The sequence below is a fragment of the Cyanistes caeruleus genome, chromosome 18, assembly GCF_971803275.1.
Source record: "Cyanistes caeruleus chromosome 18, bCyaCae1.hap1.1, whole genome shotgun sequence".
Classification (NCBI taxonomy): domain Eukaryota; kingdom Metazoa; phylum Chordata; class Aves; order Passeriformes; family Paridae; genus Cyanistes; species Cyanistes caeruleus.
The window spans coordinates 4,664,816-4,679,573 of NC_141718.1; the positions used below are offsets into that span (position 1 = coordinate 4,664,816).

Genomic DNA, 14,758 nt, shown 5'->3' on the forward strand with positions numbered 1-14,758 from the left:
CATTGCCCCACGGGGGCAATGTGTGTGCTGTTCCCTCCTGAGCAGCCCAGGGCAGGTGTGGGCTGGGTGGGCAGGCATGGGCTGGGTGGGCAGATGCAGCCTGAGCAGCTGAAGGAGCAGAGCCAGCCCAGCTGTTCCTGGCCGGCAGACGGCTCAGCAGATTGCAGCAGAAGATCCCTGACGGCAGCAGGCAGGAGCATCCATCCAGTTTGTGCTTTGCTGCTGTGCCAAATCTCCCTCCTGTCCCTCTCAGGCTTTTCCTTCCACTTCTCTGTGTTTCCTGCTACAGCACACAACCAGTTCCCAAGCGCCCAGGCAGGATCCAGGCAGATGTCCCCAGGGAGCGGAGCAGGCTGGAGCTGCTCCTGGTGCTCCAAGGCTTCCTGTCCTGGGAATTGCAGAGGGAACCCAGATCTGCTGAGGGCACAGAAGGGACAGGCAGAGCAGCATCTCCCAGAGGGGCCACTTGGCTCAGCTGAGCAGGGATCCCAGAGCACACAACACTCATCCCTCCTGCCTTCTCTCATCCTGCGAAGCCTCCCTGATGTTCTTCCTCATGATGTTCCCTGTGCTCACTCCAGAACAAGAGCAGCTTGTCCATCACCCAGTGGAAGTGTGCAGGAAGTGACCAGGAAAGCAGCACCTTACCTTGTGCCATCTTCTACATGGAAGTCACTGAAGCAGGAGGTCACCAGGGTGGCTCCAGCTCAGGTTTCCCATGGAGTTCTCACTCCTACGCTGCCAACAGGCTCCTGACAGTCCTTCCATGCCCAGGATGGGAGCAGTGCCAAACGACTCTGCTCCTGCTGAAACACCTCCTCAGCTGCCAGGGCTGGCAGACGGGTGGCATCTGTGCCCAGCCACCCCTGAGCAAGCAGCTGGCTCATCTCTGGAGTCCTCTGAACTTCCCAGAAATGTCTGCAGAGCAGCCCTGGGATGGTGGAGCGACCTTGGGAACTGTCTGTGCTGGAGTGGGACCAGAAGCTGTGGCAGTGGTGACCTTCCCATGCCCAGCTCTGACACTGGAATGAGCCTGCTCAGCACCTCCCCAAGTTCATGTCTCTGCTCACCATCTCTTGGTGACAGCAGTCACCCATCTATCCATCAGAAAGCTTCCTGCTCTGCAGGAATGATTGGACCAACAGGCTCTGTTCAACCCCAGCACTGCAGGAACCACCCTTGGCACGGAGCTAAACAGGGAACAGCTCCCACAACCCAGCCCATCACACCAGGAACCACAAACATGACAACAACGTGACTCTGGCTGCTGACACAGTGCTGGGATGAGCCTTGGAGACTCCTTTATTTCCACAGTCACACTGAGGGGTGTGTCTGCAGCAGCAGCAAACCCAGCCAAACACAGGTATCCACCCCTCAGCCTGAGCAGCCACGGGCTCCCCTGGCCACCAGTGACTGGGGACACTCTCAGAGCAGAAAGGGAGCAGCTGCTGAGGGCATACAAAACCTCTTTGGTCCCATCACCTAAGAAGCAACTTTGGGGTCTGAAGAGTGTGGGCAAACGGAGCAGTCAGAGCAGTGAAGCGAGGTCCTGCAGCAGGAGGGAGGGAGCACAAGGAGGGCAGGGCAGGGCTGGGCCATCACTGACCAGGGAGGTGTGGAGGGACAGGGACATCCCTCCAAAGTCACCTATGGTGTGAAAACCTCCTGGGAGCACCCAAAGGGGGACTGTGAGCTCTGCAACTCTTGTTCTGCTCCTGGGTGAGAACAGGCAGGCACTGCTAACCAAGGTAAGGCACTAGGATCATTCCCATGGATTAAGGGATATAAATAAAGGCAAAGTCTGACCAGGGCAAGTGCAGGCACAGTGGCTGACTGACATCTCTGAAAGCCAGCACTGCCCAGGGGCTGTGTAACTCAGAGCAAGATGAGGCTTTACCTCAGATCAAGGCACGTGGGGAGTCTGCAGAGCACCAAGAGAGTCCCTGTAAACTCCATGTAAACCCCAAAACGCTGCATTCTGCCCTCAGTCTTTGGTAAATGCTGTCAGTGACACCTGCACTGGCCCAAAACGTGCTGTAGGACAGGGCAAGGAGTGTCCCTTCCTCAGGGCCAGGCAGGCTGGAGACCCCACAGAGGCAAGGCAGGTCCTCCTGCCTCTGCTGGCATAAACAGCCGAGATTATCCTTACTGGAGATGAACATTCCACAGGGCTGAGCTGCTGTCCAAGCACAGCAGCTCACAGCAGGTTCACCCCATGCTTCAGCAGCTTCTGCTTGGCCTTGCTGGGCAGGCTGAAGGCGCTGTCGTGCGGGTTGGGGATGCCTGAGTTGCGGAGAGGAGCTCCCAGCTGCTGGAAGTAGGTCTCCTGGACAGGATTCCGGCAGGCATACACGGCTGTGGAGGCGTTCCTGGAGGGGCAGGAAAAGGAAACTTGACAGCTTTGGGCAAGATTCACAGCTGGGCACTGGGTTCCCAAGTTTTGAGAGGGACTTTCAGGTGTCTCAGCACAGGAACATGGAGCTGAACAAGCAGCAAAACCCTGAAGGCTACAGGGAACCAGACCCTCCTTCTAAAGGGTCCTGGCATCCTTAAAAGGGAAAGTGGGATATCACAGAATCATTTAGTTTGGGAAAAGACCTCCAAGACCATTGAATCCAACCTGTGACCAAGTCCAACTCGGTGCTCTGGCCTGGGTGACAAGGTGGGGATTGGTCACAGGTTGGACATGGTGGTCTGGGAGGGCTTTTCCAAAATTAATGATTCTGGGATTCCATGTGTGGCCACGCTTCAAAAATTCCCATTGCTGCCAGCCCACCACGAGCCTGGAACAGTCCTCGTGCCTGACATTCCTCCTCTCCCACTCTGGCCACAATCAAACACCAGCACAGCACCTCCCAGCAGGAACCACGTATTTAGTCACAGGTGTGATGAAGCTCAGAAAAGAGTCAGATTCAGTCACCACCAAAGCCGTGATTAAAAAGTTTAATTAAGACTAAGAATCCCCCCTCCTGGAGTATTCCCTGCAGGAGGGCTGGCAGGGAGCAAAGCCAAGGACCCTGGATTCCTCCTCGAAGGAGGAAAGCAGCAACTGCTATGTTTGCTGACACCCTTCTGTGACAACTCTCCATAAAAGAAAGCAGTTTTAGTCATCTTGTTACTCAGGCTGATTCACACATGGAGTTGCTTTTTTCGGGGTAACAGGGAACACGCCAGCTTAGCCAGTCAGTTTAGGATTGGATTTAAGGAGCCAGCGAAGCTCATGCTAAACAAGGAGTCCTCCAGCACTTAAGTGTGTGATTCACATTCCCTTGGCAAGTGGTGCCAGAGCAGCAAAACTATGTAATTCCCAGGAGCATCTTTATTTCATCATGTTTTGGACAAACAAGCAGGAACAGGTGGGTGGGATCTGTGCACTCCCAGCTGAGTTAAGGAAAGGGGTGTTCACTTCAGCCCTGGCCCGGGGAAGGGCTCTGGATGTCAGGAAAGGCTCTGGATTTCGGGAAAGGCCCTGGCTGTGATAAGAGACCATCCTGCCTGGTGCATCACAATTGAGTTTGCCATGCACATCGTAGTGTGTTTCCAACCCAACGAGCCGTGCAAGAAAACAATATCTAGGTTGCCAATTCTGGGCGCCTTTGGCTCCCTGCCGAGACACAAATTTATTAGGAACAGCTAAATTTAAAACTGCGTCTTAGAACCTCATGGTGCCAGGAACTGGCAATTGTGTGAGTGCTGCATCTTAATCCAAGCCATGGCACCACTGAGCTGTGCCCTCAGTCCACCCTCCTGGTGCCACTGCAGCCTCTCAACATCGAGGCAGAGCATGAAGGAACCCACAAATTTAGGGAATAAAGCCAGGTGACTGGTCCTTGGGTGTGGTCACAACCTGTGTCGAAACCCAGGCAGCCTTGGAAAGGGGTTCTGCCCTCCTGTGACCACCTCTGAGCCTGGGACAGGAGGGCTGTGGGTACCCCTTACCTGATGATCACTTCTGAGGCCGTGGGGAGCTGGCTGAAGTCAGAGTGGATGAGTGTGGCCACCCTCAGAAAGTGCCGGTCCAGGGGCCCGGGGGTGTGGGGCAGGTTGGCTGCACGACAGGAGAAAGGGGGTGTTAAAAACCCACTCTGCACTGTGCCCCCTTTCACTGAGCAGGAAAAGGCTCTGGAGCTGCACAACAGGCTGGGGACAATCCCAACAGACAAAGAAATGTTCCCATAAACCCCATTCTCCTCATTGCTCCCTCCCAGAAGACGAAGGCTCACCCGTGAGGACGTTCTGGACACAGTCATAGTGAGTGAAGGTGTAGTTTGTCCTGGCTGAGGCCGAGGAGTCCTTGGGCAGAGTCTCCCTCAGGTGAACCTCGAGGCCATTCAGGGAGGCCAGGCTGCTGTGGTACTGCAGGCAGAGGGAAAGGCAAAGCTCAGAGCCTCACCTGGCCTTCAAGGAGGTGCTAGAGAGAGTTCAGGTGACAGAAGGAGCGGACCCTTCCTCGCTCTGCTGTGCAGCTTCCCATGTAGAATGCCTGGGAAGCTTGGGCACAGAGGGAAGCAGACAAGTCACAGAGCTCCCAGGGTCAGACTGGATGGGGCTCTGAGCAACCTGGTCCAGTGGGAGCTGTCCCTGACAGGGACCAGATGGGCTTTAAGGTCCCTCCCAACCCAAACCAGTCTGGGATTCTACGACTCAGAAAAGGGCCCTTCAACCTGAAAATCAGCCATTAAGCCACCTGATGCTACTAATTACAGAGAAATGAGAGACCCCATTAATTTACTATCAACCATTACTCTCCAGGGCTCATTTCACATGATTTACATCCCCAGCCAGGGACATTCCTTTGCTTACACCAGGCAGTACAAACACACAACAATGCACTAAATGAATGCCAAGCTGCTGTTCTGCAGTAGCCCAGAGGCCCTGATCATGCTGAGGCTCCCTGGGCACAGGCAGGGCACAGGCAGGGGTTCTCCACCACTCCTGGGAAGATTAACTCCATAATCCTCATCCTGCCAGTGTGCTTTCCCCTACTGGGGAGAGGATCAAGCCTTTGTTCAGCAGGACGGCAGTGCCTGACCTATCCTTGACCCCTGTCACGCCACAGATTTTCCTTTCTGTGCAGTGAAATGGAGGGATAAGACCTAAAGAGCAGCAGGAGGCGAGGACAAGAGCCTCCCACTCCACAGGGAAAGTCTGGGATGGAACCCGCCCTCCCAGAGGTTCACAGCTGCACAAGTAGCATATTTTACCCTTCTTTGGTGTCATTTGGGGGCCTCAAAGCATTTGAAAAACCATTAATTATAACTCAGCTTGGACATCCCTGAGAGCTGAGGGTCATTTTTAACCTATAGATAAACAAAGGTACAGACAAGCTGAGGTTGTGCCTCAAATCCACCAGCAGCAGAGCCCAGCTGCACCTCCTGGGACACTGGGACATGCAGGGCACCTCTCCTAAGGGATAACAACCTGCACCCACGGGAGGGAGCAGCAGAAGAGCCCAGTCACAGCTGAAATCCAAGCTGTGTGACAGTGCAGTTTTGGTGAGGTCCAAGACAAGGGTATGTGAGATGGAAGCAGGATGTTTGGGGAAAGAGGAACATGAATGGATTGAGAGCTTGTCAGCCCCAGGGCAAGACATGAAGGAAAACGGGCTGTGCAATCCCTGTGCAACAGGGATTCTCCAGTGTGACAATTGCCACCTGCCTGTGTCCCCCCTGCTGTTCCAGATGAGCAGAAAGGGGACAAAGTGCCACATCTGGTGCAAAGGGCCCCGGCTGCACCTCTGGGTTCAGCTGATCTGGCAGCAATCCCAACCCAGGCACATCAGCCCTGCTGTGCAGAGCAGTCATTCCCCAGCTCCCAGGGCCCCAGGCGTCCCACAGCTCCGAGGGAAGGAGCAACCTTGAGGCTCTGCATTAGTCTGAGCTTCCCTCCACCTTCCAGTCTGGCTGGGTAAGGAAATTAGGTTGTTCCTATGGCAACTGGCATATCAAACAGGGCTCTGCAGCTTTGACTCAGCTCCTGGTAGGGAGGCAGAGGCCAGGCAGCAGCTCTGCAGCTGATGCTTCCCAGGAAAGACGGGGGTCCGGCACATCCTGCCCCTGCAGCCCCGTTAGCTCTGCTCACAGGGGATCCTGGGCACCCAAATCGCACCACAGGGAAATTTGGGATTACTCTGGTGTTACCCAGGTGCAGCACCCACAAGACATCCCTCTCCCCAGCCCCAGGGAGCAGCCTGGAGGCTCCCACAGCCAAGGGAACCTCTCTGGGACCCGCTGCCAGCCACGTCTGCGCTCTCCCCGAGGGAGAGGCGGTGATGCTTAGGGTGGGGGTTTAACAGAACCAACCTCGCTTCCCCAAAAGCGCCGAACCAACGGGGATCCCCAGCGATTCCCAGCTCCAGCGCAGGCCCCTGGCAGCCCGTGGCTGTCTGTCACACCCACACGCTCTGCTCCGGTGCCGGCACCGCCAGACACCAGCAGCACCGGGAGCTGCCTGCGAGACGCGGCTGTCCCTGCTCTGACAGCTCCCACGCAGCCGCGCCTGCCGAGCCCGGCACAGCTCGGAGCAGCTGATGGAGGCACGGGGAGCACCGTTCAACGCTCCCTCCTCAGCTGTGACCCCACTGCAGCGGGGCAGAGCTTTCCCACTCACCACATCTTCCACGGCGCTGCGGTCCCTGCGCAGCTGCTCCTCGGCCAGCAGCGACAGCACCAGCCCCTGGATGCAGTGAACGTAGAGGCACAGCTGGGCTGGCTCACCCCCTCTGCCACCCAGCCTGTCCCAGCTGCCCTCCCCGCTGCTGGGACATGGCCTGTCCCCTGCAGGATCAATGGGCAGAGCCTCCTGAACCCCTGGGACCAGCGGCTGCCTCCTGCTCCGGAGCTGTGTGTGTCCAGCAGGGCCCGGACAGTCCAAGCCCCACACGTGGCCACCAGCTGTGCTGCCACTTCCTCCAGACACACGGTCCTGGCTCACAGTCCGTGGCTTGTCCTGCTCACTGGATTTTCTTCTGCTCAGCTCCCGGGCAGGAAAGGGAACAGCTGGACTGTGGCTGACTGAAAGGGAATTTTGGGAAGTGCAGTGACCGACATCAGAATCCGCAGGGGATTCCCCCTTGTCCTGGCTTTCCTGCTCCCAGGTGTAAGGGCTGGGAAAGGAAAAGCCTTCCAGGTATGGACCTCTAGTCCAAGCACATTCGGTCTGGAGTGAGGAAGGGCTTGGGAGCTGCTCTGTGTCGTTCCCTGAGGGGAAGGATGTTTTCCCGCTGAGTTCTGAGCTTTCACTGCCTGCTCCACTCAGGTTTGCAGCTGGAGAATTCCTTGTGCTGGCCCCCATTCCAGAGAAGTCCATCAGAGGACTTGCAGAGCTGCCCAACTGCACAGCATCTCCTGGGGCAGGTGTGCCTGAAGCATCCTCACGGGACTCCTGCACAGAGATTCCATCCAGGGCTTGGTTTTCATGAGCTCCTGTTGATTCTGGAACTGCCTGGGAGCAGAGAGCACTCTCCTCTCCTCTGGGGCCTGCTGGGGACATGGGTGACCTAGTGGGAGATGACAAACACTGAGCAGGATCTGTGTGGAGCTATCCCACAGCTGATAACCCCACCGGCTCCTGGCACTGATCAATGGCTGATCCATCCCCTGCGACAAAGACACCTGGGAACAGGACGGGCCGAGGTCTAGCACAGCTGAAATCCTGGGAATCTGACACTGCAGGCTCCTGGGAATGCCCCTCCCTTGTCCACAGAGCAGTGCTGTGAGCTGAGGGACAACAGATCACAGCTGGTCTGGGGAAGCAGCTCTGCCCCAGGCTGCTCACAGCAGGGATATGGACACGGGAATTCTGCCCAGCCTGAGGGGCCTCGGGCAGCTCCAAAGGCAGAGCCTGAGTGAGTTCCAGGGAAAGCAGTGACAATGGCAACAGGGACACTGTGCCTCGTGTGAGCTCCTGCTGCAAATCCTGCCCCTGGGTCAGGCTGCTTTCCCACCTGGCCATCCACTCCACTGGGAAGTCCCGGAGCACGGACACTTCCTCTCCTGTCAGGAACACCGGCACGATTCGGACGCCCGGCGGCAACAGAGACTCTGCAAGAGCAGGGGAGGGGTGAGGCTTCAGTGAACATGTCCCAGCTTCAAAAACAGAAACCAAACCTCATCAGGGCAGCCTTTTCCTACTCTCCCAGCATTTTCCCGTCCTGCTCATACCCTTCATGCCTGACACAGTCGCATTTCCCCTCAGTGTTTCCATCCTGGCAGATCATCTCCACACTGATGCTGAGAGGGGATGGCTGGAGGTTTGGACTGCAAGCACCAGCCATCTGTTGTCACGGCCTGGCAGTGGCCAAGTGGCCACATGGGGAACTGGAATTAAGGCAGGCATGCTTGGGAATCTACAGGACTGGAATAAAACCCAAAAGAGCAAACCCAACAGAAGGAGCTGGTTCTGATCACACAGCACAGGCTGGCTGGTGGCAGCAACACCCTCTGGGATAGCTTGGAGATACTCCAGCACAGCTTGGATGTGAATCCCAGAGAACCAGCTCGTGCTCCCATGCAGGGAAGGCAGCCCATAGGATGCAGCTGGATGCTCACCAGACTCCTGTGGCTCCTCAGCTCTGGGCTCACTCTGCAACAAAAGTCAAGAATCAGCTCTGTGGATGGATAAGGACACCTCTGTCACCCTCCCAGTCCCCCAAGGCTGCAGCAGACCCTGCACCACCTGCAAATGCTGGCTCTGGTGCTGGGAAGGGTTTTGGTCCTTAGGGAGCTCTCAAAGCCAAGGGGAGCTTCCCAAGAAGCAAAATACACCTAAAAGTCAGGACAGAGCCCAGATTTATCATCACCACCTGCTCAGGGCACAGAAACTCCCTTCATTCAAGCAGAAGAACAGCAAAGGTTGCCTTCATATCTGCACACCGACAGCTTTTTTATAGAAGATCTTGATCACATAAAACTTTTGACAAGTTTTAAAGCAAGTGAAAACTGCTGTTTGTCCCCTTCAGACACTCATTTGGTGGATTTCCCAGCAAATACCATAACTTGTGTAAAAAGCCAGTCAAAACATCACATAGGTGAGATCTCACATATTCAGTAAGTTAAAGACTGAAAAAAACCCCCAAACTGATAATTCCTAGTGCAGAAGTCTTGGAACCTTTTTCAATCATAACTAATAAAAGCTTTAAGCATCAGCACCAGCATTTGTCCTTCCCCATGGTGACACGTGCCAGATGTGTGTGGCAAGAGCTCCCACACCACATCCTTGCAGGGATCTGCTTGCAGGGAAGGTGTTCAGCAGCATACCTGGCCTGGGGACTCGCTGCCCTGCAGGAGGACTTTGGCAGTGAGTGGAGGTGGCAGCTGGGTGCTCACAATCCTGAAAGGACAAAGCAAAGTCACACAAGAATGGCTTGGCTTGAGAGGGAACTTACAGATCATTAGTTCAGAGAACTCTGATGATGTCTGGTGACAAAATACCTCTACCAGACAGACCAGAGACACAAGGTGACACACCCTGGTGCAGCACAAGGCTCCCAAGTCCCTCCTCAAGTCAAATGTCCAGGTTCCTGCACTCTCAGGTGCTGCAGTGACTCACTCCAGTGTCCTGCCTGCAGCTATGAGGTCACTCCCTGGCAGATGCTCTCCCTGTGGCACATTTCCAGTGCTCATAAAAGGTGTCACTGGAACAGTTCATGCCAAAGAAAAATGGCACTTGAGTGCTGCTGCCAAGGAATTCTCGGAATTCCCCACCTCCTGTCTTATAAGGCCACCTTGGGGGCTTTCCTTGAAGTCTTTCAGTCATCTTTGATTGAAAGAAACTGGAATTTATCATGGGGGGCCATGGCTCATGCCCCTGTGCACTTCCTGTCAGTACAGACAGTGGTCCTGGCCAGCAGGTCAGACAAACCCAGGGACAGATGGACACACCTGCACTGAACTGCAGAGGGAACACTGCTGGGAAAGCACAACATCCACTCATCTCCCTTTTCCTTGGTGACTGCCCCCTAAAAAGCCTCAGAAATTCAGTCCTCACATCCTGCTGAGTATCAAAAGCAGCAGATTTCTACTGCAGCCCAAGTCTTGAACTCCTTCATGGTGATGAGCACATTGGAGAGACTGTTCACAAGGGCCTGGAGTGACAGGACAGGGGGCAATGGATCCAAACTACCAGAGGACAGGGTTAGATGGGATATTAGGAAGGAATTCTTTCCTGGGAGGGTGTGAGGCCCTAGCAGAGGCTGCTCAGAGAAGCTGTGGCTGCCCCTGGATCCCTGGAAGTGTCCAAGGCCAGGTTGGATGAAGTTTGGAACAACCTGGACGAGTGGAAGGTGCCCCTGCCCATGGCAGGGGGTGGAACAGGATGGGATTTAAGATCCCTTCCAATCCAAGCCATTGCATGATCCCATGACTGCACAGACCACTCAGTCTCAGGGACACAGGACAGACAGGGACTGCCTGGCCTGAAGCTCTGATGGTCCTGCTGATAACCAAGAGCAGCCCTCGAGCCCTCGCTCTGCTCCCTGGATGCACTCCAGGACCCAACCCTGGAAAGGGGTGGATTTTACCCTCCAGGGAACACCTGGAGGTTACTTACAAGCCTTTGTACTGGATGCAGCCTGCCAGGACATGGGGAGAGCGCTGGCACGTCTGCAGGATGAGAGCTGCCTTCAGCAAAAGCAGGGGATCCACCTGGACAGGGAGAGCCAGGGCAGTGAGGCCACAGAATCCTGGGAAACCTTGAAGCAGCAAATAAACAAGCACAGTGGAACTGGGGCAGGTCTAGAGGCAGAGGACAGGCTCTTACCTTGGTTTTGTCCAGATGCCAGAGAGAATTGAAAATCCTGTGGAGGTCACTGGTGTTTTTTTGGATGTGTTCAATGTACCTGTCCCACTCCCTGCTCAGCTCCTCCTGGGAAAACACCTGTGGGTGACAGAAACCCCCACACTGTCACTGCAAAGTGTCCATGCACTTGGGATGGGAGATGCAATCCACGTGGGCCAGAGCCTGTCAGGAAAAGGTCAGGAAAAGGTGGGAGACAACACTGAGGGGGAACTGCTTAGAGTGACCACCTGGGAAAGGCTCAGCAGAGCCCCACAGGACCTCGGAGCAATGGCAGGGATGATGACCTGCTCACTTTTCCAGGTCCCACTCCTTGGATGTGTGACCCTTGGCAGGAGGAAGGCAACACAAGGGAACACTGCAGAGCTGGGACACCTCGGGAAGGGTTTAAATCTCCCCAAAAGTCACCATGTCCCCAGTCCCTCGTTACCAGGTCCCTCGTTACCGTGTCCCCATGTCCCCAGTCCCTCGTTACCGTGTCCCCATGTCCCCAGTCCCTCGTTACCGTGTATGCACCACGCACGGGGCCCTGGTAGAAGGTGAAGAGGCCGATGAGCTGCTCCAGGAGCCGCCGGCAGCTCACGTCAGGCAGCTCCACAGCACAGCCCAGAACCTGCAGCAGGCACAGCAAGGGATGGAGAACGCTGCCTTGACAGAACTCGGGCATGACAAGTGAGAACAACTCTCATCACTTTCACACAAGGACAGGCAACTCTGTGCAGGCAAACAGCCCTCGGAATCACAGGCACAGGAAAAGGGAACACAAACATACCCACACAAGAGCCCTGGCACAGACAGGATAAATAAATATCAGAAATGCAGAGCTTCAGACACACTCTCTTCCCACGTTAGATGACCTAACTTAATGCTTTAATAGCTAAGAACATTTTCCTGAAATGAAGTACTTGAAAATATTCAAAATAACTCATTATTTTTATTATGAAGCTCCATTTAGTATTTGAGTTGTTGAAACAGAAGCAGCAGTGCCAATTAAATGGGGCTGACTGGCCTCAGCCCAGTTCCCAGGGGATGGTTTGGGGCACTTTTGTCACAACTGCCACATGCTGCTCTTTATATACCAAATGTCTCGGGACACTGACGAAGCTCTGGGGATGCTGAGGGCTAGAAGAAAAGAACAATCAGACTATCAAACAGTGACTGTGTCCTTACAAACTGCAGCACATGGAATTCTGTTATGCCACATCCCTGGAAGTGTCCAAGGCCAGGTTGGATGGGGCTTGGAGCAGCCTGGGCTAGTGGAAGGTGTCCCTGGCCATGGCAGGAGGTGGAAATGGATGAGCTTTAATGTCCCTTCTAACCCAAACCAATCTGGGATTTTGGGATTCTGTTCCCAGCCAGGAACACCTTAAGAAATCCCTTTGGGGTGTGGGCACAGAAATGAGGTACTTGAAATTTTTCTGCAGGAAGCTGAAGGGACTGCCAAGCCACAGAAAGCAGAATTTAAGTTACCTTGCAATTAAATTTGTGCACTGCAAGGACCCTCCCCACAGTGTGTAGCCCACACCCTGAAAAATGAACCCTCTTTGTCTGGGTCCAGTCCTTCAGCCCCTGGCTGTTTTCACTCTGTGACTGCTCCAGAGCTCCCGAACTCACCCACAGAAAGTCTCCATCCACCACCACGGCAAATTTGAGCTTCCTGAGGCGGACGAGGCTGGGAGGGGCCCCGGAGATCTCGGTGAGGCAGCGAACAACCCCGGCCATCTGCCCACACAGCAGCTCCTGCTGCTCCAGGACCGTCTGCCAGGGAGCAAAGGCTTTAACTTCCCATTAAAAGAACTCAGGGAAAATAAAACAAAAAATCACTGTTTTTTTCAGGTATAAATAAAAAGTAATTATCATTTCAACTCAATTTACAGAAAGGCTTGTCAGGCATTGGCACGGGCTGCTCAGGGCAGTGGTGGAGACATCATCCCTGGAAGTGTCTAGAAAATGTGTGGCACTTGGGGACATGGTTTAGTGGTGAAGAGGGTGCTGGGTTCCTGGTTGGACTTGATTTTAAGGGTCTATTCCAACCTTAACAACTCTGGGATTCTATAAATCAAATGCAGTAGAACAGGCAAATTCCTGGGAGAAAAAGAATTGAATTCCTTTTTCCAGGCAGCACAAGGGCCTGGGGCTTATGGAGAGGGATTTTTATCCCTCATATGTGTTTATTCATAACACCAGGCCAGACCTGGGCTGTGCTGGCCCATTCCTCAGGGAGGGAGCAGAGTGTAACCCCACTGCTGTGCCCCCAAGCCTTGTGGAGCCCAGCCCTGCTCCACCCAGAGCTAAATGATAATTGGGATTTATTAAAAAAATTCTTAAAACTTTTGTGACTTAAATAAAACTTAAAATTTTTGTGAAGTAAGGATCAATCTAAATCAGCTGGAAGCCAAACCCCTCCTGATCCAGAACCATCAGCATCCCTTTACAGATGCTGAAATAAAGCAGACATTACCTGGGAAGGGTAAAAATAACAGATCCCGGCGCTTGTAGGATCCCCTTCCTCCTTCACTTTTGAGCCATCATAAAGGAAAAAGTAATTCCACCTAAAAAAACATTGGCAGAAATTATTGTGTGTTTGAAAACTGTTAGGCTTCTCCCTCGCCTTTCTATTTGTTTGGAAGAGCAACAAAAGGTTATTGCAAATATTACTTGTAAAATATTACAGTATATTACTGCAAATATATGACATGATTCTTTGCACAATCACACTGAGTTTACACCCAAAAGCAGCACCAAGAAGGTCCCTCCCGACTGAATTTGACCACTTTTGTGAGTTTAAAATAGGTTCTATAACTCCACCTCTCAGACACGTGGAAGGAGAAGTGGATTTGTGAGATATTGTACCCTCAGCACACGGGATAATTATCGAGAAGTGTTATCCATGTGCATCCCAAAGAGCTCCCGAGGAGCTGGGGACAGCGGGGTCCCTCCCAGGACGGGATCCCACTCTGCTCATCACTTCTTGAACGCGTGTTCAGCAACACTTTCCATCCACCCTGTCCTGTCACCAGCACCTCGCCACAAGCTCGGAACGAGACAAGTGCGGGGCTTCTCCGGCAGCAACAGCCCAGCTCCGGGAGCAAAGCTGGGAGCAAAGCTGGGAGCAAAGCTGGGAGCAAAGCTGGGAGCAAAGCTGGCACCGAGCTGGCACCGAGCTGGTACCGAACTGGGACCGAACTGGCACCGAGCTGGGACCGAACTGGGACCGAACTGGGACCGAGCTGGGACCGAGCTGGGACCGAACTGGGACCGAGCTGGGACCGAGCTGGTACCGAGCTGGGACCGAGCTGGGACCGAGCTGGGACCGAGCTGGCACCGAACTGGCACCGAGCTGGGACCGAGCTGGGACCGAACTGGGACCGAGCTGGCACCGAGCTGGCACCGAGCTGGGACCGAACTGGGACCGAGCTGGCACCGAGCTGGCACCGAACTGGGACCGAGCTGGGACCGAACTGGGACCGAGCTGGCACCGAGCTGGCACCGAGCTGGGACCGAACTGGGACCGAGCTGGCACCGAGCTGGGACCGAGCTGGGACCGAGCTGGGACCGAGCTGGCACCGAGCTGGCACCGAGCTGGGACCGAACTGGGACCGAACTGGGACCGAGCTGGCACCGAGCTGGCACCGAGCTGGGACCGAGCTGGCACCGGGGAACCCGCGCTGCTGCCGGGCCAGGAGCGGGAGGCTGGATCCGCTCCCGGACCGCCCCTGGAGCGACCCACGGCCAGGGACCGGGCCGGATCTCCCCCACGGCCGGGGGCAAAGGGCCCGAGGAGCCTCCCGGGGCGGCGGCAGGCGTGGCGGGGAGGCGGGAGCGGGGCTCGGGGCTCACCATGGCGCGGGGCCGGGCGCGGCGGGGCGGGACATGGCTGCGGGAGGCTCGGGCCGGCTCGGGGATGCTCCGGGCGGTTCCGGGATGCTCCGGGATTCCCGCCCCCCCCCCTCCCCGCTCGCTC

General features: G+C 55.2%; 1 protein-coding gene across 1 annotated transcript; it reads right to left on the reverse strand.

The window, feature by feature from the left end:
• Window positions 1–1,265: 1,265 nt before the first annotated feature.
• HPS4 (HPS4 biogenesis of lysosomal organelles complex 3 subunit 2) lies at window positions 1,266–14,748 on the reverse strand. Its single transcript, XM_086856508.1, has 13 exons — window positions 14,635–14,748; window positions 13,256–13,346; window positions 12,409–12,552; window positions 11,300–11,407; window positions 10,759–10,875; window positions 10,549–10,643; window positions 9,258–9,330; window positions 8,550–8,583; window positions 7,946–8,042; window positions 6,610–7,498; window positions 4,224–4,356; window positions 3,940–4,048; window positions 1,266–2,369 (listed from the first exon to the last, which is right to left on the reverse strand). Exons 1-13 carry the CDS (start codon window positions 14,667–14,669, stop codon window positions 2,198–2,200), a joined length of 2,097 nt encoding a protein of 698 aa, XP_086712634.1. The 5' UTR covers window positions 14,670–14,748; the 3' UTR covers window positions 1,266–2,197.
• Window positions 14,749–14,758: the final 10 nt, after the last annotated feature.